The sequence below is a fragment of the Nomascus leucogenys genome, chromosome 21, assembly GCF_006542625.1.
Source record: "Nomascus leucogenys isolate Asia chromosome 21, Asia_NLE_v1, whole genome shotgun sequence".
Taxonomy (NCBI): Eukaryota; Metazoa; Chordata; class Mammalia; order Primates; family Hylobatidae; genus Nomascus; species Nomascus leucogenys.
Genome location: NC_044401.1, coordinates 297,446 through 320,399, shown reverse-complemented (window position 1 = coordinate 320,399; position 22,954 = coordinate 297,446). Strand labels below are relative to the sequence as shown.

General features: G+C 34.5%; 2 protein-coding genes across 5 annotated transcripts in view; both read left to right on the top strand.

The window, feature by feature from the left end:
- STXBP5L (syntaxin binding protein 5 like) overlaps positions 1-22,954 on the top strand; it is a 509,439-nt gene that overhangs the window by 308,235 nt on the left and 178,250 nt on the right. For all 4 annotated transcript variants that reach the window (XM_012501087.2, XM_030802184.1, XM_030802185.1 and 1 more), the window contains 4 exons: positions 7,316-7,356; positions 11,673-11,890; positions 13,919-14,091; positions 15,807-15,932. In XM_012501087.2, coding sequence (XP_012356541.1) covers positions 7,316-7,356; positions 11,673-11,890; positions 13,919-14,091; positions 15,807-15,932 — 558 coding nt within the window. The remainder of the gene's footprint in view (positions 1-7,315; positions 7,357-11,672; positions 11,891-13,918; positions 14,092-15,806; positions 15,933-22,954) is intronic.
- LOC100580367 (52 kDa repressor of the inhibitor of the protein kinase-like) lies at positions 18,185-21,544 on the top strand. Its single transcript, XM_012501088.2, is given in 4 exon segments — positions 18,185-18,477; positions 18,564-18,738; positions 18,741-19,082; positions 19,085-21,544. Coding segments are annotated over 4 exon segments (2,280 nt in total). The 5' UTR covers positions 18,185-18,258; the 3' UTR covers positions 20,629-21,544.

Genomic DNA, 22,954 nt, shown 5'->3' with positions numbered 1-22,954 from the left:
TCTCTACCCGGGCTGATTTATGAAAAATGTCCCCTGTACAAAGTCCATAAGGATGTGACTACTTTTTCACATTAAAGTCAACAAAAATAAAGCATACAAAGAGACAGGGAAACATGGCCCAGTCAAAGAGACAAAAAAAAAAAAAAAAATCCAGTAACTGATTTTAACCCTTTTCCTACTTGCCCCAAGAATACTCACTGGCAGCACTTGCAGCTATAACATTTATGCCAAGATAACTTTGCCTCAAAATATCTCACTTTTATTATTATTGTTGTATCACTCTAGTATATTGACTTTGGAAATAAAAGACATCATTCTATTTATAGCATTCTGGTTTTAGTAGTGGTATTTCCATTTACAAAATATAGTAATTCTCCATCACTGAAAATGTCTTATCCTAGAAAACATAGCATTCCTACGTGTGAAGTTAACATCATTCTTGTACAGTTGTTGGCTGAGGATTCATTTAGTGAATTTACTTTTTTCTGAAATAGACTATTCTGATGTTAATTCTGTCTAGAAATAACTCCAGAAACAGTTTTCATATTTTATTTTCACATTGAAAACCAGTCAGACTTTCTTCAGCCTCAAAAAGTGTGTTTATGTAAAATTAAAGGAGCACTGGAAGCGAGCTGTACTTTTTATTCTAAACGGGAAAAGGGTTAAAGAAACAGAAATCTGTGTATTACCTGATGAAGAGTTCAAAATAATCATCTTAAAGAAACTCAATATATTAGAGAATACAAATAGAAAACTAAACAAAATTAGGGAAATGATGCATGAACAAAATGAGAATATCAACAGAGTTTGAAATTATTAAAAAGAAACAATTCTAGATCTGAAGTATATGATAATTGTTTTGAAAAATTCATTACAGAGTGTCAACAACAGACTTGGCCAAGCAGAAGAAAGAATCAGTGAACTTGAAAATAGGTCACTTGAAATTATTGAGTCAGAGGAACAAAAAGAAGAGGGCCTAGGAGCCTTACAAACACATTCAAGTGGACTGATGTACACATTATGGGAATTTAAGAAGGGGCGGGGAGAGAGAGAGAGAGAGGGAGAGAGAGAGAGAGAGAGAGAGACAGAATAGAGTAGAGAGAATGGAACAGAGAGCTTACTTGAAGAAATAATGGTCAAAAATTTCCCAAGTTGGAGGAAAGAAATGGAAATTCAACTTCAAGAAGCTTAAACAAGTCCAATAATATGAACCCAAAGAAGTTCATAAAGAGACACATTATAATCAAACTGTCGAAAATCAAAAACAAAAGGAAAATCTTGAAAGCATAAGAAGAAAAGTTCTTATATGCAAGGAAATCCCCATGAGATTGTCAGCAGGTTTTTTAGCAGAAGCACGGCAGACTAGAAGGCAGTGGGATAATATACTCAAAGTGCTGAAAGAAAAAAACCCCACCAACTTAGAATGCTATATTTAGCATAACCAACTTCAAAAATGAAGGAGCAATAAGACCTCCCTATATAAATAAAAACTGAAGGAATTCATCACAACTAGACATGTCTTACATGAATTGCTGAGAGTTCCTTCAGTTGAAACAAATACACTAGACAACACCACTGAAGCATACAAAAACTTAAAAGCTCTCTGGTAAAGTTAAATTTATAGACAAATATAGAATATTATAAGATTGTAAAGGTGGTGGATAAATCACTTTGATTTCTGGCATATAATTTAAACAATAACAACATAAAAATTACTATAATACTATGATAATAGATGCAAAATATAAAAATATGTAATTTGTGACATCAATAACATGAAGAGAGGGTGAATGTAAAGGAGTAGATTTTTTGTATGTAGTTAAAGTTGTTATGGTTTAAAATATATTGGTATAACTAGAAGATATTTTATGTAATCCTGATGATAAACACAAAGAAAATGCCTATAGAAGATGCACAAAAGAAAATGAAAAAGAATAAAAGTATGTCACTAAAAAAAAATAAACAAAACCCAAAGGAAGCCAGCAAGAGAAGAAAAGAAAGTCAAAATAACCACATAACATATAGAAAATAATAAAATGGCATTAGTAAGTTCTTCTGTACCAATAATTATGTTAAATGTAAATTGCTTAAACTCCCTAATCAAAAGACATAGAATGGCTTGATTGAAAAAAGTAGAACTATATGCTGCCTCCAAGAAACTCACTTTAGATTTAAGGACACACATAGGTTGAAAGTGAAAGGATAGAAAAAGATGTACCATGCAAATTGTAACCAAAAGAAAACGAGATGGACACATTTATATTGGACTTTAAGTCAATACTCACAAGGGACAAAGAAAGACATTACATAATAATAAAAGAGTCAATCCAACAGAAAGATATAAAAAGTACAAATACATATGAACGTAACAACAGAGCATCAACATATATGAAGCAAACATTGACAAAATGGAAGAAACAAACAGAATAACACAATAATAGTAGTATATTTCAATGTCACATTTTCAATAATGAATAGATCAACTAGACGAAAGATCAAGAAGGAAACAGGGTATTTGAAAAACACTATAGAACAATTGGGCCTAACAGATATACAAAACACTACTACACCTAGCAACAGGAGAAAAATATTCTCCTTAAGCACACATGGACCTTGTTCCAGGATAAGTAATATGTTAGGCCAGGGGTCCACAACCCCTGGTCTGCAGACCAGTACCAGTCCATGGCCTGTTAGGAACCAGGCCACACAGCAGGAGGTAAGTGGCAGGCAAGTGAGCATTACCACCTGAGCTCTGCCTCCTGTTTGATCAGGGACAGCATTGGATTCTCATAGGAGTACGAACCCTATTGTGAACTGCACATGCAAGAGATCTAGGTTGCACACTTCTTATGAGAATCTAACTAATGCCTGATGATCTGAGGTGGAACAGTTTCATCTCGAATCCATCTCTCACCACCCGCATCTGTGGAAAAGTTGTTTTCCACGAAACTAGTCCCTGGTGTCAAAAAGATTGGGGACTGCTCTGTTAGACCACACATCTGTAGATGCAGGTTATTAGTAATGTTAGTTCTTTGGTTGAGTGGTTTCAATACGATTATATTCTGTATATTACATCTATGTTATATACATTGTTATTTTTATATCAAGTATTACATGATGAAAAATAAAATAGAATTAAATTTTGTTAGGGTATATAGAGTCTCAGACCAACATCCTACAGATTTTTTAGTAACAAAATTTAAAAATATTTATAATTAGAGTAAACATACAAAGTCATTCGTAGCATCTTTATTTGTAACAGCCAAAAACTGAAAACAACCCAAGTGTTCATCATTTGGTGAAGGGGTAAATAGAGTATATCCATACAATGGAATATTATTTAGCAACAAAAAGGAACAAATTATTAATACATGTAAGAAAGATTATCCTCAAAAACATTATGCTAAGTGCATAATGCAGACACAAAATGCAGTAGATATTATGTGGGTTCCACTTATATAAAAATTCTAAGAAAAAAAGAATCTATATAAGCAGAAAGTAGATCATTGGGGATCTACTGGGGATGGGAAAGAGTGTTGCATATTGCCATGAGGTAACTTCTTGGGGTAATGGAAATGTTCTAAAACTGGATGACGATGTCAATGTGACAACTGTGTAAATTTACTAAAAATTATCAAACTGTACACTCACAGTGGGTGAATTTTATAGTTATGTAAATTACATCTGAATAAAGCTATTAAAGTAGAGTAAGCCACTCAGTGACTAACTCCCTCTCAAAATAAAAAATCAGTTGACCATATATATATGGTTCTATTTCTGGACTCTCTACTATGTTTCACTGATGTGTGTGTCTGTTTTTCACCAGTAGCACAAAAACTTTATTGGAGCTTTAGGGTGAGACTTAAACCTTATGTAGTTTGAGTTATCCAATTTTGTTTTTATTTTTCAAAATTGTTTTGACTAATCTAGTTTCTTTTCTTTTGAAAAAATAATTTCAGCTTTTATTTTAGATTCAGGGGTACATGTGTAGGATTGTTACATGGGTATATTAGATGCAGGTAGTAAGCATAATACCCAATAGGTAGTTTTCAATCCAAATCCCTCTCCTTCCCTCCCCAGTCTAGTAATCTGCAGTGTCTATTGTTTCTGTGTTTATTTCCATATGTACTTAATGTTTAGCTCCCAGTTATATGTGAGAATAAGTGGTATTTAGTTTTCTGTTCCTGTTCTGGCTTACTTAGGATTATAGCTTCCAGCTCCATCCATGTTGCTGTAAAGGACATGATTTCACTCTTTTTTATGGCTGTGTAATATTCCATGGTATATATGTACCATATTTTCTTTATCCAATCCACTGCTGTTGGGTACCTAGGTTGATTCCACGTGCCATTGTAAATAGCATGGCAATGAACATATGAGTGCATGTGCCTTGTAGGTATAATGATTTATATTGCTTTGGTTATATACCCAGTAATGGGATTGCTGGGTCAAATGGTAGCTCTGTTTTAAGTTCTTTGAGAAATCTCCCAACTGCTTTCTAATTTCAGTAGTGGCTTAACTAATTTACATTCCCACCAACAATGTTTAAGCATTCTCTTTTCTCTGCCATCTGGCAAGCATCTGTTACTATTTAACTTTTTAATAATAGCCATTCTGACTGTTGTATGATGGTATCCTATTGTGTTTTGATTTTCTTTTTTTTTTCCTTTTTTTTTTTTTCTTTGAGACAGACTCTTGCTCTGTTGGCCTGGCCGGAGTGCAGTGGCACAATCTCGGCTCACTGCAATCTGTCTCCTGAGCTCAAGCAATTCTCCTGCCTCAGCCTCCCCAGTAGCTGGGATTATAGGCATATGCCACCATGCCTGGCTAATTTTTGTACTTTTAGTAGAGACAGGGTTTCACCATTTTGGCCAGGCTGGTCTAGGACTCCTGACCTCAGGTAATCTGCTAGGCTCGGCCTCCCAAAGTGTTGGAATTACAGGCATGAGCCACCATGCCTGGCCATGTTTTGATTTTCATTTCTCTGATGATTAGTGATGGCATTTTTTCATGTTTGTTGGCTGCTTATAAGACTTCTTTTGAGAAGCGTCTGTTCATGTCTTTTGCCCACTTTTTAATGGGATTATCTGTTTTTTGCTTTTTGGTTTGTTAAGTTCCTCATGGATTCTGGGTATTGGACCTTTGTCAGATGCATAGTTTGTAAATATTTTCTCCCATTGTGTAGGTTGTCTGTTTAGTCTGTTGATAGTTTCTTTTGCTGTGCAGAAGCTGTTGAGTTTAATTAGCTCTTACACGTCAATTTTTGGTTTTGTCACAGTCATTTTTGGGGGCTTGGCCATAAATTCTTTGCCAAGGCTGATATCAAGAAGGGTATTTCTTAGGTTTTCTTCTAGGATTTTAGTAGTTTGAGATATTACATTTAAATCTTTAATCCATTTTGAGTTAATTTTTGTATATGGTGAAAGGTAAGGGTCGAGTTTTCACTCTTTTGCATATGGCTAGCCAGTTATCCCAGCACCCCTTATTGAATATGGAGTTCTTTCCCCATTGTTGGTTTTTGTCAGCCTTGTGAAAGGTCACATGGTTGTAGGTGTGAGGCTTAATTTCTGAGTTTTCTCTTCTGTTCCATTGGTCTATGTGTCTGTTTTTGTACCAGTACCATGCTGTTTTGGTTACTGTAGCCTTATACTGTAGTTTGAAGTTGAGTAGTGTGATGCCTCCTGCTTTGTTTTTTTTTTTGTTTAGCTATTCAGGTTCTTTTTCGGTTTCATATGAATTTTTGAATAGTTTTTTTTCTACTTCTGTGAGGAATGATATTGGTAGTTTGATAGGAATAGTGATGAATCTGCACATTGCTTTGGGCACTATGACCATCAGTTTGTTTATTTCTACAAAAAATTGTTTTACCATATTTTAATTGTGATTACACTGAATTTATATGCCATTTGGGGGAACAAACATCTAATAAGTCATACAATTATCAATAATATATATCTCCTTTTATTAATGCCTTATTTTTTGGTCAACATCTTATAATTTTCAGCATACAGATCTGGCACAAATTGTGTTAGATTTTATCTATTTCTTGGTTTTGGTACTGTTGTAAGTGGTACTATTTTGTTATTTCCAAATATCTATTGCTATTCAATGGAAATGCAATTGATTTTTGTGTATTGATATTGTGCCTTACAATTGTGCTAATCATTTATGAGTTCCAGTATCCTTTTTATAGAATCTCTGAGATTTTCTACATAGCCATATAATCTGCAAATACAAACAATTTTATTTCTTCCCTTTCAGTCTGTTTGCCTTTTATTTCTTTTTCTTCCCTGTCTCTGTGCTTAACACCTCCAATAAGATGTTGAATAAGAATGGTGAGAGTGAACTTTTTTTTGCTTTGCTCCTGATCTTAGGGGAAAACATCCAATCTTTCATTATTATGTATGTTAGCAGATATCGGTAGGTTGTTCCTACACACCCTTTATCTGGTTATAGAAATTTCCTGTGTTCCTAGTTTATTGAAAGTTTTTTTAGGAATGGATGATAAATCATGTCAAATGCTTTTTCTGCATTTATTGAGATGATTATATGGATTTTCTTTTGTAATCTGTCAATATGGTGAATTTTAATATGGTAGTTGATTTTTTAAGTGTTTGTCTTACATTCCTAAGAAAACCCACTTAGTCATTATGTACTATCCTTTCTATATATTACTTGATTTGCATTGCCAATATTTTGTTGACAATTTTTATGCCTATTCTCATAAGGAATATCGGTTTGTAATTTTCTTTTCTTGTAATGTTTTTATGTAGTTTTGGTGTCAGGGTAATGCTGACTTCATCAAAAGTGTTGGGAAGTATTATATTTTCTTCTATTTTCTTGAAAGTTTTTATAGAAGTGACATTTGATTATTACCAAATAATGATGCAACTCTAGATATATTTGGTGATTTGCTTTTATATTTTGAAACTTAACTTTAATTTTACTATGGTATTCAATTCATATTTATATTAATATCAAAATTATCTATCCTTTTATCGAATATAAATAATTTTACATGAAAATATGTTGTTCACTTTCCACAGGCCATTTTTGATTGATCTCCATTACACATATAACTTTTTACAGTAAAGTCTAAGGAATTATTGTTCTTTTTCGAATCTTTAGATTTTAGTATATTAAGAAATGAGCCATTGTTTTAAGCTTAGAAATGGTTTAGCATACATTAGTTTTCATTAAAGTGGTATTTTTGAATCAAAATTGTATCAACAGTAACTCAAGTTTCTGTACATTTGGAGTGATTATGATTTTTATTTAGTATACTTTAATTAATACTAATTTATTTCTCATCTAGTCATGCAGATGGATCAATAAAATTTTGGGATGCTTCTGCAAGTAAGTTTCAAGTTTCTGTACAACAGAAACAAATTGGTTAATATTTACTTGAAGCCAGCTACCACTTTTTAGTTTAGGCAATTAAAATTTCAGATATATTTTTAGCATACATATGTGGCTGTGTTACAAAAATCCATTACCTACATTGTTAAATCAGTTGAAAGTATTATCTCTGCTTTACTTCTCTTCTATAATATAAGGTAAACAAGACTAAGTCACTCTTTGTCAGCAACCCATTATATCTACGAGAGGCATGATACATCAGAAAAAGTACCAAACTTTGTCAAATTAACTCTGTTCAAGGAATTTCCTTCACCCCCTACCTGTGTGGTCTTCGCCAAGTGCTTATATCCCTCTAGTCTTCACTTTTTTTCCCGACTCATCTACCACATCCTGCAAAGATCAAATGATTTGATAACTGTAAGAACTCTTTTTAAATTCTTGAGAATTATGTAACTTAAAGAATAAGATACTTTGCTCACTGTTGAAGGAATGCAAAGATACTTAAGACTTCATTATACTCATATATACCCTTTGAAAAATTGTAGTCATTAGAAAAGATAAAGAAATGCACAAATATAACTATAGGGAAAACAATATAAGAACTCTAAATGCAGTACTCCAGATCTATTTGCTATCAGAAATGGAAGAGTCTTATTGAGACCTGGTAGATCCAGGAAAGGTATTTTGATGGAGTTAACATTTAGTGTGAGTTTTGGAAGTTGGTTAACTTTTGACAGGAATAAGAGTGAAGAACAAGTTAACAGTGACTCTTAAGTTTCTGAAGATGAGTAACCAGGAAGATGTAGGTAACTCTTTTGGAAATAAGGAATATAAGAGAGCTTTGAATTTTTTAGTAAAACCATAAAATTCAACTAAAAATATCCAGTAGGTAAGGAGAACAGTCAGAAATGGAAACCAATGAAGAAGCAGCATAAAAGTGATGTTTGAAGCTGTAGAAATGAATAGCTTCTGAGGAAGACTGCAGTAAACACACAAGCAGAGGAAGAAGGTTGAATATTGATGATACTCTTAGCCCACAAGGTAGAGTCCCTTGAGCAAGCAAACCAACTATCAGCAAGAGAAAAGGATTAAAAGATCTAAACCCATGCATTCTGAAGTCCCCTTCTGACTTCACATAATAAAAAGCAAGTGCCTAAAGAGAAACTCCAAAGGGCAACAGACTTTCTGTTGATGAATCTTCTCACGCAAACCTGAGTTTGTTCCTGGAACAAAATTCATTGCATAGTGATGCCATTGCTCCTTCCTTCCCACCACCTCAAAGTCACTTTCTGGCTTTTAAAGTGTGGAGGGCCAGGCACGGTGGCTCACATCTGTAATCCTAGCACTGTGGGAGGCCTAGGCGGGCGGATTGCCTGAGCTCAGGAGTTCGATATCAGCCTGGGCAACACGGTGAAACCCCGTCTCTACTAAAAATATATATATATAAATTAGCCAGGTGCGGCAGCGTGCGCCTGTGGTCCCAGCTACTCAGGAGGCTGAGGCAGGAGAATTGCTGGAACCCGGGAGGCAGAGGTTGCAGTGAGCCGAGATCACACCACTGCACTCCAGCCTGGGTGACAGAGCAAGATTCCATCTCCAAAAAAAAATAATAAATAAAATAAATAAATAAATAAAATAAAATGTAGAGGACACTTTAACACTTTAATTATTAGAGTGAATAACACCCTTAAGCATGCATAATAGTATTTTGAGAAGTTAATTTTTAAATAAATATTTTATCACATTTAGAATATAAATTGCAAATGATTGCAGCATGTTTAATATTTTCACTGTAATCAAGGTCATATCTCCAACTTAATGGATGTCTTAAAAAATTACTTAGTTTGCTAACTTTGTGAAACACTGTCTAATACAGAAAGCGAAATGAATTTTAATAATTGAGTTTATATTATTATGTATCTTAGTTTTCTATGGCTGAGTAATAAATTACCACAATTTAACAACTTAAAACAATACCCATTTATCATCTCACTGTTTCTGTGTGTTAGGAATTTGATTATACCTTCGCTGGGTCCTTTGCTCAGGGTCTCACAAGACTGTAATCAAGGTGTTGGCTGGGGCTGAGATTTCATGACACTGAAGGTTCTCTTCCAAGCTTACGTAATCGTTGGCAGACTTCATTTTCTTGCACATTCAGAGCTCATGGTAGCTTGCTGCTTCAAAGCTAGCAAGAGTGTCTCTTTACCTTCAGGGAGGGCCTCAGTCCCTCTTTTAAGGGGCCATCTGATTAGATTTGGCTTGTTAAGAATAAGCTCTTTGTTGATTAACTCAAAGTCAACTAATTAGGGACCTTAATGATGTCTGCAATATCATTTTACTGTTGTCATGTAACATAAATAATCATAGGAATGATACCCTATCTGACCTCAGAAGCCTTGCCCATTTTTTTTTAAATCTATTTTAGCTTGACATAATTTCAAGCTTATAAAAAAATTGCAAAAAAAAAAAAAGGTACTATGAAATGTTTTATACCTCCCAACCAGATTCTCCAAATATTCCTTTCCTCTCCCTGGCTCTCTCTCTTACTCTTTATCTCTTCCTTCCATACATTTTTGTCTCACACACGTACATATATACATATAGCTTTTTTTCTTACCTATTTGAGAGTAAGTTGGAGACACATTACATACCCCTAAATACTTCAGTGTGTATTTCCTACAAACATTCGCTTACATAACCAGACTTCAGTCATCAAAACCAGTAGATTAACACTGACACAACACTATTATCTAATCTCCGGATTTTATTCAGCTTTTGCAAATTTTTTTATATATATGTATATATATGTATATATGTATATATATGTATATATATGTATATATGTATATATATGTATATATATGTATATATGTATATATGTATATATATGTATATATGTGTATATATGTATATATGTATATATGTATATATATGTATATATGTATATATATGTATATATGTATATATGTGTATATATGTATATATATGTGTATATATGTATATATATGTATATATATGTGTGTGTATATATATATATATGTATATATATACACACACATATATTTGTTTTTGACGGAGTCTCGCTCTGTTGCCCAGGCTGGGGTGCAGTGGCGCAATCTCGGTTCACTGTAAGCTCCGCCTCCTGGGTTCACTCCATTCTCCTGCCTCAGCCTCTGGAGTAGAGTAGCTGGGACCACAGGCACCCGCCACCACACCCCGCTAATTTTTTTTTTTTTTTTTTTTTTTTGTATTTTTAGTAGAGACGGGGTTTCACCACGTTAGCCAGGATGGTCTCGATCTCCTGACCTGGTGATCCGCCCGCCTTGGCCTCCCAAAGTGCTGGGATTACAGGCGTGAGCCACTGCTCTCGGCCGCAAATTAATATTCTTTACGACAAAAAAATCCAGGATTATTTTTGCATTTAGTCATTGTATCTTCTGAGTTTTAAGAAATCTGGAAAAGTTCCTGAGTCTTCATTTCATGACATTGACATTTTTGAGGAGTTCAGGCCAGTTATTTTATAGAATCTCCTTCAGTCTGGTTTTGACTAATGTTTCTCATTATTAGATTCAGGTGATGCACTTTTCACGGGACTCATATTTAAAACTTTACTCAAGGATTCTTTGTAGAATCATAGTTCTTTTATAGAGTTATTATCATCATGGTGTCCAATGGAAAAATATTCCCCCAAATATTCTTAAAAACAGTTCACAAACACAATGTATGAGATTATATCTGACCCTTTCTTGACACAGAGCCACTCAGAAAAGATCCCTTCTCAAATAGTTACAGATTCTTGGACTCCCAATATTGCTAACTGGTAAATTACAATGTTTCTTATCTCAAGGAGTGTCTAAAAATTTGTTGAGAGGAGTAAACCCTCTAGGAATACCATCACCCTCTCATCTAACAATCAAAGGGGAAAACTGAGATAAAGAATTGAGGAGTCTCCGCTAGGGAAGAGTTATTTTCAGTATTCCCATTTTAGACTTTCTATGCCCCAATATTTTTATCAATAAATAATGATAAAAATCCTTCCTTCATGAGACTTTTCTGAGAATGACACAAGAAAGCAACTATGTATTCCTTGGTATGTACTATATATTCAAGGAATGTTTATTTTTTCCCTGTAGTCTCCCTGTAGCTGCTGTACTGATATGAAAGCATGGCATTGAATGCTTACTAGTTAAAATGTAATTTACTTTATCTACTTAGTTTTACTTCTGTGGTTTAACAAATATATTGTAAAAGCTTTAATAACATCTAAGAATTAAGTTTAAATTAGAAGATAACTGTGCTTTGATGTCTTATAGTAACTCTGCAGATGCTGTACAAGCTAAAAACTTCAAAAGTGTTTGAAAAACAGAAGGTAGGAGAAGGAAAACAAACATGTGAAATTGTAGAGGAAGATCCATTTGCCATTCAGATGATTTACTGGTGTCCAGAGAGCAGAATATTCTGTGTGTCAGGAGTCTCTGCATATGTCATAATTTATAAATTCAGCAGACATGAAATTACAACAGAAATAGTGGTAAGTTATTTAAAATTTAACTTTCACAGTTATTAAAAGAAAGCTATTATCATAGATTTGACTACCACTTGGTATGGTTTCCATGAAGTGTGCAGTATGTGGCCAGTAATACAATTCATAGGATTTTAAATTATTATTGTTACTTACGATAACATATTAATAAATGGTTTGGCCTAAAAGGCCAAAACAATTCTCTATCAAAACTTGGTATTTTTTTCAATGTCAAAACAAGCTTAGTATTTTAAGTTAATCTTGTTACAAATTAAACATGTCACAATTTTCTCATTTTTCTCTTTGATGTTATGTGAGTTGCATCTACCTGGACAAAATAAGTCAACTCTACAACATGATGTTTTGAAATATGTATATATTGTGGAATATACACCTATATATTCTTCTGTTTATACTAATAAAATGTATAGGTTTTATACATATAGTTATTGATTTATTTTTGTATAAAAATGAAATTAATGCAGGCTTTGTTCTATACTTTTATTAATTTTTAAGTTTATCTGATTTGTATTTTCTCATCAACTGTTTGCCATAAATGATTATTTCTCAGCTACAATAAGGTTATTTTTAATGATTTTCTTTGTAGCAACATTTTTATGGGGTGGATCTAATTATGGAGTGACCTTACCTAATCTTAATTTTTAAATCAATGAAATACTCTGCTTATTCAAAAGAATAATGATTTTATGGGATAAATTAATTCTAAATGAAGCCACCTATAAACAATTGTCCTTCTCTACCTTGCCCCTTTTACCAGAATATAAAGATTATTTACTATAGGCCTGTGTATAAGTGTTTTTACCTCAACAGCTAAAATTAATATCACCCTTTTATTGTATAGTAGCTAAAAGCTAAGGCTTTGGAGTCAGATCAACCTAGGTTTTAATTCTGGCTTTCCCATTAAATATCTATGTGACTCTGAACAAGTCATAAGTCAGTAGTAGAATGTAGCTATGATTCATTTTCATCACATGTACAATTCCCTGTGTAAATAAAATGGGAAAATGGAAGATAAAAATAAACTTGAAATACAAATACCAATTTTATAGTGTTCTTGTGATAATTATATAAAGACATTATAATAGTGTCGTTACTGTAGTAAGCACTCAATAATTGGTAACTGTATTGTCACCACCAGAGGTTTTCTGTAGTTTTAAAATAATTATGACAATAATTTTGGTGATATTCCCATAATGACATTTTTGTAAGTAATTGTTTTCAATCTTAAAAATGCTCATTTTTACATTATAAGGCAAATATGTGTTATAAAATCAGTTCTAATTAAATCATTTAATGCATTTTATGCATTCATAAAGTAGTTTTAAAACTTTTTTAGTTTAATAAAAAAGTTTTAGTTTTTAGGTCACCTTTTTATTCCTATGTAAATTATTATATGCTTTTTATCAAGTAATTCTGATCAGCTAATTAAATTAAACAAAAGCCAAGGTAATGAAACAAACAACCAAAAATATGGAATTTCTTTTGGAAAATTTTTAGTGAATTAATGCAAAGTTAAAATGCAATGAAAGTTTTTTATACTAAAAGGCTTCAAACAAGTAATTTTTTTCATACACAAACATACACACTACACACACATACACGTTTGTGTGTGTATATGAAAAAAGTTTAATTTCTTTCATTGGAATAACCATAATCAACTTCTCCTTTTATTTTATCATATATCAAATTGTAATTTCTACTATATCTTAAAGTATATGTATTATATAAAAACTTTATCTTCACTGAGGTATTTTTCTTTTAATTCTGAAGTTTAAAAATTTACATTTTTTGTGATTGCCATTGAATATTCCATATAATTAACTATTTGATTTAGTATGAGATACTTCTCAACTTTCCTATAAATAGCATTCAACTTATTAATTTGAAAAAAACTGTGTGAATGATTCCTAAAAAGTTATCAGGTATTTTAATGTGATTATTTATTATGACTTAGATTAAATTAAAACAATGATTATTAGTGTGACTTAAATTAAATTTAAACTTGGTTTTTTTAAGTCATTAGAGGTACGACTTCAGTATGATGTTGAAGATATTATCACCCCTGAACCAGAAACAAGTCCTCCATTTCCAGATCTCTCAGCCCAGCTTCCTTCTTCAAGGAGTCTTTCTGGGAGCACTAACACTGTTGCTAGTGAAGGAGTAACAAAGGACAGTATCCCATGCCTCAAGTAAGAGTTTCTACCAAATTTTAAAACAATTTTAGATATTAATCATATGTCTTCGAAACTGTGACAAATTAAATTAATTTTATCTAATTATCAAGTTGTTGTCAAGTGATCTACAAGTCTTCAGGGGTTACTCTTGTCTTTTCTTTGAACATCTGTGAAGAAGGCATAATATTTTCATCCTTCATTCACTTATTTATATATTTCCTGCCCAGAAGGACTCTAAAGAAAACATGGCTTTCATAGAATAAGAAGTTTGGCAGGGCAGAAACTTGGCAACTTGCTTGATACTTTCCAATTGAAAAACTATGCTTATGGGATGTGATGGCTCACACCTGTATTCCCAACACTTTGGGAGGCTGAGGTGGGAGGAAAGCTTGAGACTAGGGGTTTGAGACCAGCCTGGGCAACATAGCAAGACCTTGTATCTACAAAAACTTTAAAAATTAGCTGAGTGTGATGGTACACACCTGTAGTCCTAGCTACTAGGGAGGCTGAGGCGGGAGAATCACTTTAGCCCAGGAGTTTAAGGTTGCAGTGAGCTATGGTCTTGCCACTGCGCTCCAGCCTGGGTGACAGTAAGACCCTGCCTCCAAAAAAAAATAATGATAATTTTTTAAAAAGTATGTTTATGTAATTTCTTTAGCTTTCTTGGAATCAAAAAGAAAACCAAGTTTACTATCTACTACAGGAGTTCTATATTAGAAAAAAGGATTTCTCTCATGATTGCTAGTATATTGCATAATCTTTCTTTTTTAAAACTGTTATTTATTAATAAGCTAAACAAAGATTTGCATCATGTTCAATAAAACCTAAAGTTAACAAAGCCCACAGTAATATTTTATTGTTTTTATGATTTTTAGTAATAGAGTATAAATTACTGCTTACTGCTTCTATACCATCAAATCACATATTTCTAGTGTTAGCTGGCTGGAGAATTAAGCCTAAGCAGGGAATTTCTTTGAGCTGCATATCTACATTTGCCACTCAAAAAACTTTAGACAGCTAGTTTTCTCATTTGTTACAAATATGCTTATGGAAAATTTAGAGATAAGATTTTAGGAGCAAAATTCATACAATTAGCAGATGCTATACTTTTGTAATCGATTCTCCTGTCAGAACTTTTCTTTTGAAGTACATAAAAAGAAGGAAATATGAGCAAATATTACTGGGAGGAAAATCTACAAAGAGGAAACATCATCATAAAATTTTAGCTAGTGGATATATTTTTTGAAAGTAGCATCGTGTTTGATAATTGGTTTGTTGGGAAGTATGAGAGAAGAGTATTAGTCAGCTTTAAAGGAAAATAGGAATTCAGATGCTAGATATGTTGAACTCTTACACTGGAGGGTAGGTTAATGGTCATTTGTTTTATTGTTGTGCTTTATAACTGATATATATGTAACATATATTACATTAGAAAAATAATTACATAATAAAAATAACTTAAAATAATATTCTCAAAAGAAAAAATTGAAATGATAAAGGCCAGTTGAAGTTGTGGACCTAACTGACTGAAAAGCCACATAAAGAAATAACTAAGTAATCATAACGGACTCGGTGCATTTTGAGAAAGCTAGAAGGCACTATCCATCTGCATGCTGCCTGCAATGCCTGGTGTTGTATATTTCTGTAGCATGATTCTATGTAAATTCTCAAGATAGGTTTAAACATGTTTATTGAAACTGTATATAATAGGATTGTTTTTGTTCTTAAAGTGTTAAGACACGGCCAGTGCGAATGCCTCCAGGATATCAAGCAGAACTTGTTATTCAATTGGTGTGGGTAGATGGTGAACCTCCACAACAGATTACTAGTCTTGCTGTAAGCTCAGCATATGGAATGTAAGTAATTAAACTTTTTTCTGATATGTATTATTTAGCTAATATGTTTGATTTTTTTAGATGTTCCTTGCTTAAGTCCTAAAAATGAAAAGAAGCCCTCACCTGGATTTTTATTAGATTAAACAATATATAAGAAAAATAATTTAAATTTACATTATGGTTTTTTGTTCTTTCTTGAAGTCAAACCTGTGATAGTGTTCCCAATTTTGATGTTAGTAGGAGACTGTTAGGATTTTATTACACTTATACTGTGTTGTTTGTTTTTATATTCTGTCTTTTTTTCTCTTTATATTTCATTTTGGATATTTTCTTTTGACTTACCCTTTAGAGTTCACTAACTCCCTCTTCAACTGTGTCTAATCTGATGGTTAGATCCACCCGTGGAGTTCAATTTCAGCTATTTTATTTTTCAGTTCTAGATCTTACATTTGATTATTTTAAAACATCCTGTTCTCTTCCTAAATTATCACTCTTTTCTTTATTTCTTTGAACATATTGAATGTATGACTTTAAAAATGTGTTACTTTAAATATGTGTGATACTTCCATATTTGGTATCTAGTCTATTACATTTCTTAGTTTTGAGTCACATTGTATTGTGTTCATGTATGCCAGTTTGTATGGTTGTTTTCTTAGTTGTTTCTGTTTTTTTTTTTTTTAATTGAGAAATGAACATTATAATTTGGGGTTCTAGATGATACTTTCCTCCAGAAAGTACCTACATTTCCTCTGGCAGTCTAGGTTAAAAAACTATTGAAGGGTCAGAACAACATAATTCAAGCAGACATCAGGTCTTTGAAAGTTGGATTTTATTCCCATTAAAGCCTAATTTAATTTCAGTTAATCCTTGTTTATAGGTTGTAGCCCTCCATAGAGGTTGTGTCAAACTATACTCCCACCAGCAATGTTTAGAATGTCTACTTTCCTACAACCTTTCTAACTACAATGCATAATCAAACTTTCCATCCTGGTCAGTTTGTTAAGTAAAGAGTAGTATGTTATTATAATATCAGTAAAATTTTCTTATATCTTAAGTGAAATTGAACATCTTTTCCTGTTTTGTGGCATTCTGTTTCTATTCTTTGTCCATTTGTCTGTAAAGTTGTTGGCCTTCATAGAGATTTGTGAAAACTGTTTGCATATTAGGGAAGTTAGCTTTCTCTATAGTGTAATTTGCAATGATCTTCCCTGCTTTTGTTTGCTTTATGATTCTGTTTAAGATGCTTTCTACTTTAAAGAATTTTTTGCAATTCTATTTTTTGTTATCTTTTATGGCTCTGAATTTGTGTCTTATTTAAAAAGTCCTTCCTCAGTTCAAGATAGTAATAAAAATGTAATAAAAACAAAAAAATTATGTTCTAATATGCTTTTTGTTTCTTTTATATGTTTAAAGCTTTAATCTATCTGGAATTTTTTTAAGTATAAGATATGAAATCAGTACTAAACTATATTTTTTCCTGATGACTAAGAATTGTGCCAATACCATTTCCTGAATACTTCATCTTTCTACGCTTATTTGGAATCAACTTTTATCAAATAATACATTACCTTATATATTTCACTTTTATTTCTGTACTTCCTAAGCTGAGTCTTATAAGCTCCAAGAGAATGCCTTGAGATAAAAAAGTCTTATCTTTGAGTACCTGGAGTTTTCTTCAGGGGGATGTGGAGGATATATGTGAACATAGAGTACTGGGTGCTTGCTTCTTTACTAGAATATTATTTGATGGGAAAGCTGGCAACAACAGTTGATGGATGATGGGAGAGGAGGAATGGACTGTGGGACAGCCTATTGTTTCATTATTTGATATGGTGAGAATATATGATTATTCTCTAGCCCAAGTAATTACCGTGAAAGATGGTTGAGCTCAAGCCATCTTCTGAGTTCCCTTCTCTAGAGATTGACCTGTAAAGACAAAGGGACTTCAGAATTCAGAAACCATAAAGATGTGTCACCCGGTTCAGAAGCTGAAGGTTGTTAGAATAGGTCAGATAAAAAACACATTTCCCGAAGGACGCGGCAGCGTCTCGGGCGTGCGGGAGGTGCACCGGCGGCGGCGGCGGCGGCGGTGGTGGTAAATCCTCCGGGCCGCTCACAGCACTGTGGAGCCGCGTCCCCAGCCCGGCCTCGGACCGCGGCACCCCTCCTGGACCTCGCGGCACCCCTCCTGGCCCTCGCGGCTTCTAGCCCGCCCGCCCCTCCCCCGCGCGTCGGCCCTGCCGAGCCGGCCGGCCGGCCTCGCTCCTCTCCCCGGCCCCGACGGGCGGGCGGACTGCCCTGAAGAGGCGGGGAGGTGAGGGCTGGGTCGGCCGGCGGGCGGGCGAGGATGCCGAACTTCTGCGCTGCACCCAACTGCACGCGGAAGAGCACGCAGTCCGACTTGGCCTTCTTCAGGTTCCCGCGGGACCCTGCCAGTTGCCAGAAGTGGGTGGAGAACTGTAGGAGAGCCGACTTAGAAGATAAAACACCTGATCAGCTAAATAAACATTATCGATTATGTGCCAAACATTTTGAGACCTCTATGATCTGTGGAACTATACATTTTGCAGAGGCATCAGAAAACTAAAGAATGATTGGGTTATTTTATTTCTCGAAATTAATTGAAGCAGATACTTGTGAAGTCACTGGGAGAGTCCTTATAGGACAGTTCTTCAAGATAATGCAATACCAACAATATTTGATCTTACCAGTCATTTGAACAACCCACATAGTAGACACAGAAAACGAATAAAAGAACTGAGTGAAGACGAAATCAGGACACTGAAACAGAAAAAAATTGATGAAACTTCTGAGCAGGAATAAAAACATAAACGAACAATAGCAATGCTCAGAACCCCAGCGAAGAAGAGGGAGACGGGCAAGATGAGGACATTTTACCTTTAATCCTTGAAGAGAAGGAAAACAAAGAATACCTAAAATCTCTATTTGAAATCTTGATTCTGATGGGAAAGCAAAACGTACCTCTGGATGGACATGAGGCTGATGAAATCCCAGAAGGTCTCTTTACTCCAGATAACTTTCAGGCACTGCTGGAGTGTCGGATAAATTCTGAAGAGGTTCTGAGAAAGCGGTTTGAGACAACAGCAGTTAACACGTTGTTTTGTTCAAAAACACAGCAGAGGCAGATGCTAGAGATCTGTGAGAGCTGTATTCAGAAACTCTCAGGGAAGTGAGAGACTCACACTTCTTTTCCATTATCACTGACGATGTAGTGGACATAGCAGGGGAAGAGCACCTACCTGTGTTGGTGAGGTTTGTTGATGAATCTCATAACCTAAGAGAGGAATTTATAGGCTTCCTGCCTTATGAAGCCAATGCAGAAATTTTGGCTGTGAAATTTCACACTATGATAACTGAGAAGTGGGGATTAAATATGGAGTATTGTCGTGGCCAGGCTTACATTGTCTCTAGTGGATTTTCTTCCAAAATGAAAGTTGTTGCTTCTACACTTTTAGAGAAATACCCCCAAGCTATCTACACACTCTGCTCTTCCTGTGCCTTAAGTATGTGGTTGGCAAAATCAGTACCTGTTATGGGAGTATCTGTTGCATTAGGAACAATTGAGGAAGTTTGTTCTTTTTTCCATCGATCACCACAACCGCTTTTAGAACTTGACAACGTAATTTCTGTTCTTTTTCAGAACAGTAAAGAAAGGAGTAAAGAACTGAAGGAAATCTGCCATTCTCAGTGGACAGGCAGGCATGATGCTTTTGAAATTTTAGTGGAACTCCTGCAAGCACTTGTTTTATGTTTAGATGGTATAAATAGTGACACAAATATTAGATGGAATAACTGTGCAGCTGGCTGAGCGTTTGTACTCTGCAGTGCAGTAACAGATTTTGATTTCATTGTTACTATTGTTGTTCTTAAAAATGTCCTATCTTTTACAAGAGCCTTTGGGAAAAACCTCCAGGGGCAAACCTCTGATGTCTTCTTTGCAGCCGGTAGCTTGACTGCAGTACTGCATTCACTCAACGAAGTGATGGAAAATATTGAAATTTATCGTGAATTTTGGTTTGAGGAAGCCACAAATTTGGCAACCAAACTTGATATTCAAATGAAACTCCCTGGGAAATTCCACAGAGCTCACCTGGGTAACTTGGAATCTCAGCTAACCTCTGAGAGTTACTATAAAGAAACCCTAAGTGTCCCAACAGTGGAGCACATTATTCAGGAACTTAAAGATATATTCTCAGAACAGCACCTCAAAGCTCTTAAATGCTTATCTCTGGTACCCTCAGTCATGGGACAACTCAAATTCAATACGTTGGAGGGACACCATGCTGACATGTATAGAAGTGACTTACCCAATCCTGACACGCTGTCAGCTGAGCTTCATTGTTGGAGAATCAAATGGAAACACAGGGGGAAAGATACAGAGCTTCTGTCCACCATCTATGAAGCCCTCCACCTGCCTGACATAAAGTTTTTTTCTAATGTGTATGCATTGCTGAAGGTCCTGTGTATTCTTCCTGTGATGAAGGTTGAGAATGAGCGGTATGAAAATGGACAAAAGCATCTTAAAGCATATTTGAGGAACGCTTTGACAGACCAAAGGTCAAGTAACTTGGCTTTGCTTAACATAAATTTTGTTATAAAACACGACCTGGATTTAATGGTGGACACATATATTAAACTCTATACAAGTAAGTCAGAGCTTCCTACAGATAATTCCGAAACTGTGGAAAATACCTAAGAGACTTTTAAAAATAGGCTTTCTTATATTTGATATTTGGAAGAAAAGCCGTAAGGTGTATGTAGGCCACTTAATAACTAAATATCTTTGCCTATAGGACTCCATTGAATACATTAGCCATTGATAAACTACCTGTTTAAATGGCATGTGTTTGAACTCTCATGCTTTGAAGACCTACCTGTTCTTCCAGAAGAGAACGTTGAAAGTGCCATGTTTCCTTTTGCATGATCTCTGTTGACGGCACTCTGGAATTGTTTCAGTTAAGTCATTTTAGACATAGCATTTATTATCACTGTGGATCTCTACTTGTTGGGTGTTATGAATTCTTTGAAAAAATATATTTTGAAGAGGTGTGGGAGGAAGGAATACATTTTATAAAATGTTATAGTGAAGCCCACAATTGACCTTTGACTAATAGGAGTTTTAAGTATGTTAAAAATCTGTACTGGACAGTTACAAGAAATTACCGGAGAAAAGCTTGTGAGCTCACCAAACACGGATTTCAGTGTAGATTTTGTCTTTCTCGAACTTAAAGGAACAAATGACAAAGTTTGAATGGAAAAGCCTGCTGTTGTTCCACATCTCGTTGCTGTTTACATTCCTTTGTGGAGCCTACATCTTCCTAAGCTTTTTAGCAGGTATATGTTGAACACTTCTGTTTCATGGTTGAGACAGAATCAGAGGCCATGGATACTGACAACTGATTTGTCTGTTTTTTTTTTTTTTTCTGTCTTTTTCCATGACTCTTACCTACTGCCTCATCTTGATTTATAAGCAAAACCTGGAAAACCTACAAAATAAGTGTTGTGGTTTATCTAGAAAAATATGGAAAATATTGCTTTTATTTTTGGTGAAGAAAATCAATTTTGTATAGTTTATTTCAATCTAAATAAAATGTGAATTTTGTTTAAAAAAACACATTTTCCTTATAAGGGAACTGTGGAGGTGAAAGTTATTACAGAGCTTCTGAATAACTGACACTTGTATGAAAATGACAGCTTGGACCTCTATCTCATAGAGAGCCTCCACTGCAAAAATCCTAGCTCATGTGGCTACTAGAGCAAATTCCACCAAGTTTTAAAGAAATAAATTGTACAAGTATTACTTTAAATGTTCCTGAGAATTATTAAAGATGAAATCATGTTCATCTCATTTTATGGCCAACATAACTCGATGCAAAAACTTGAAAAGGGTATTACAAAAAGAGAAAGTTGTAAGTCTATATCATTTATGAACATGGATTTAAAATCCCAACCAAAATACAGATAAATCTAGCAATTAAAAAAGATAACATATCATAACCAAGTTTGGTTTACACCAGGAATTCAAAGTTTTTAAACATTTTAAATGAATCAGTGTAATTCATCACATTAGCAAATAAACTAGAAAAACCATATGATGGTCTGGTCAGGAATGCAAAAGACAAAAACATCTGATAAAATTAAGTATCCATTTATGACTTTAAAAGAAACTAATAGCTAAAATGGAAGGAATTTTTCTTAATCTGATACATTTTAGCAAATATGCTCTATGGTGAAATGTTAGAGGCTTTGTCTTTGAGGAAAAAATAAGAGAAGTTTCTTAGTCCATTTGGGCTGCTTAACAAAATATCTTACAAATGGGTAATTTGTAACAACCAAGATTTATTGCTCACAGTTCTGGAGGCTGGAAAGTCCAAAATCAGGGTCTCAGGAGATTCAGTGTCTGGCTCTCTGCTTTGCTCTCTCCTTCAAAGATAGCACCTTCTAGCTTTGTTTGCGCTTGGCAGAAGGAGTGAACAAACTCCCTCAGACTTCTTTTATGAGAAAATGAATTCCATTCATAATGGCAGAGTCCTCCCAAAGACCCAGTCACCTTCCCAAAGCCCCATCTCGTGATACCATCACCTTGAGGATTAGATGGTCTGAATTTGGGGAAACACAAAAATTCAGACCATAACATTGTGACCTTGCATCCCAAAATTTATGTCCTTCTCGTATGCAAAATACATTCATTTGATTCTAATAGCTCCCAAAGTCTCAAAACATTTTAGCATTAACTCAAAAGTTTAACATTCAAAGTCTCATCAAAATATCATCTGGGCTGGATGTAGTGGCTTACGCCTATAATCCCAGCACTTTGGGAGGCCAGGGCAGGTGGATCACCTGAGGTCAGGAGTTTGAGACCAGCCTGGCAAACATGGTGAAACCCCATCTCCACTAACATGGTAAAAATTAGCTGTGCGTGGTGGCACGTGCCTGTAATCCCAGCTACTATGGATACTGAGAATCGCTTGAATCCAGGAGGCAGAGGTTGCAGTGAGTTGAGATTGCACTATTGCACTCCA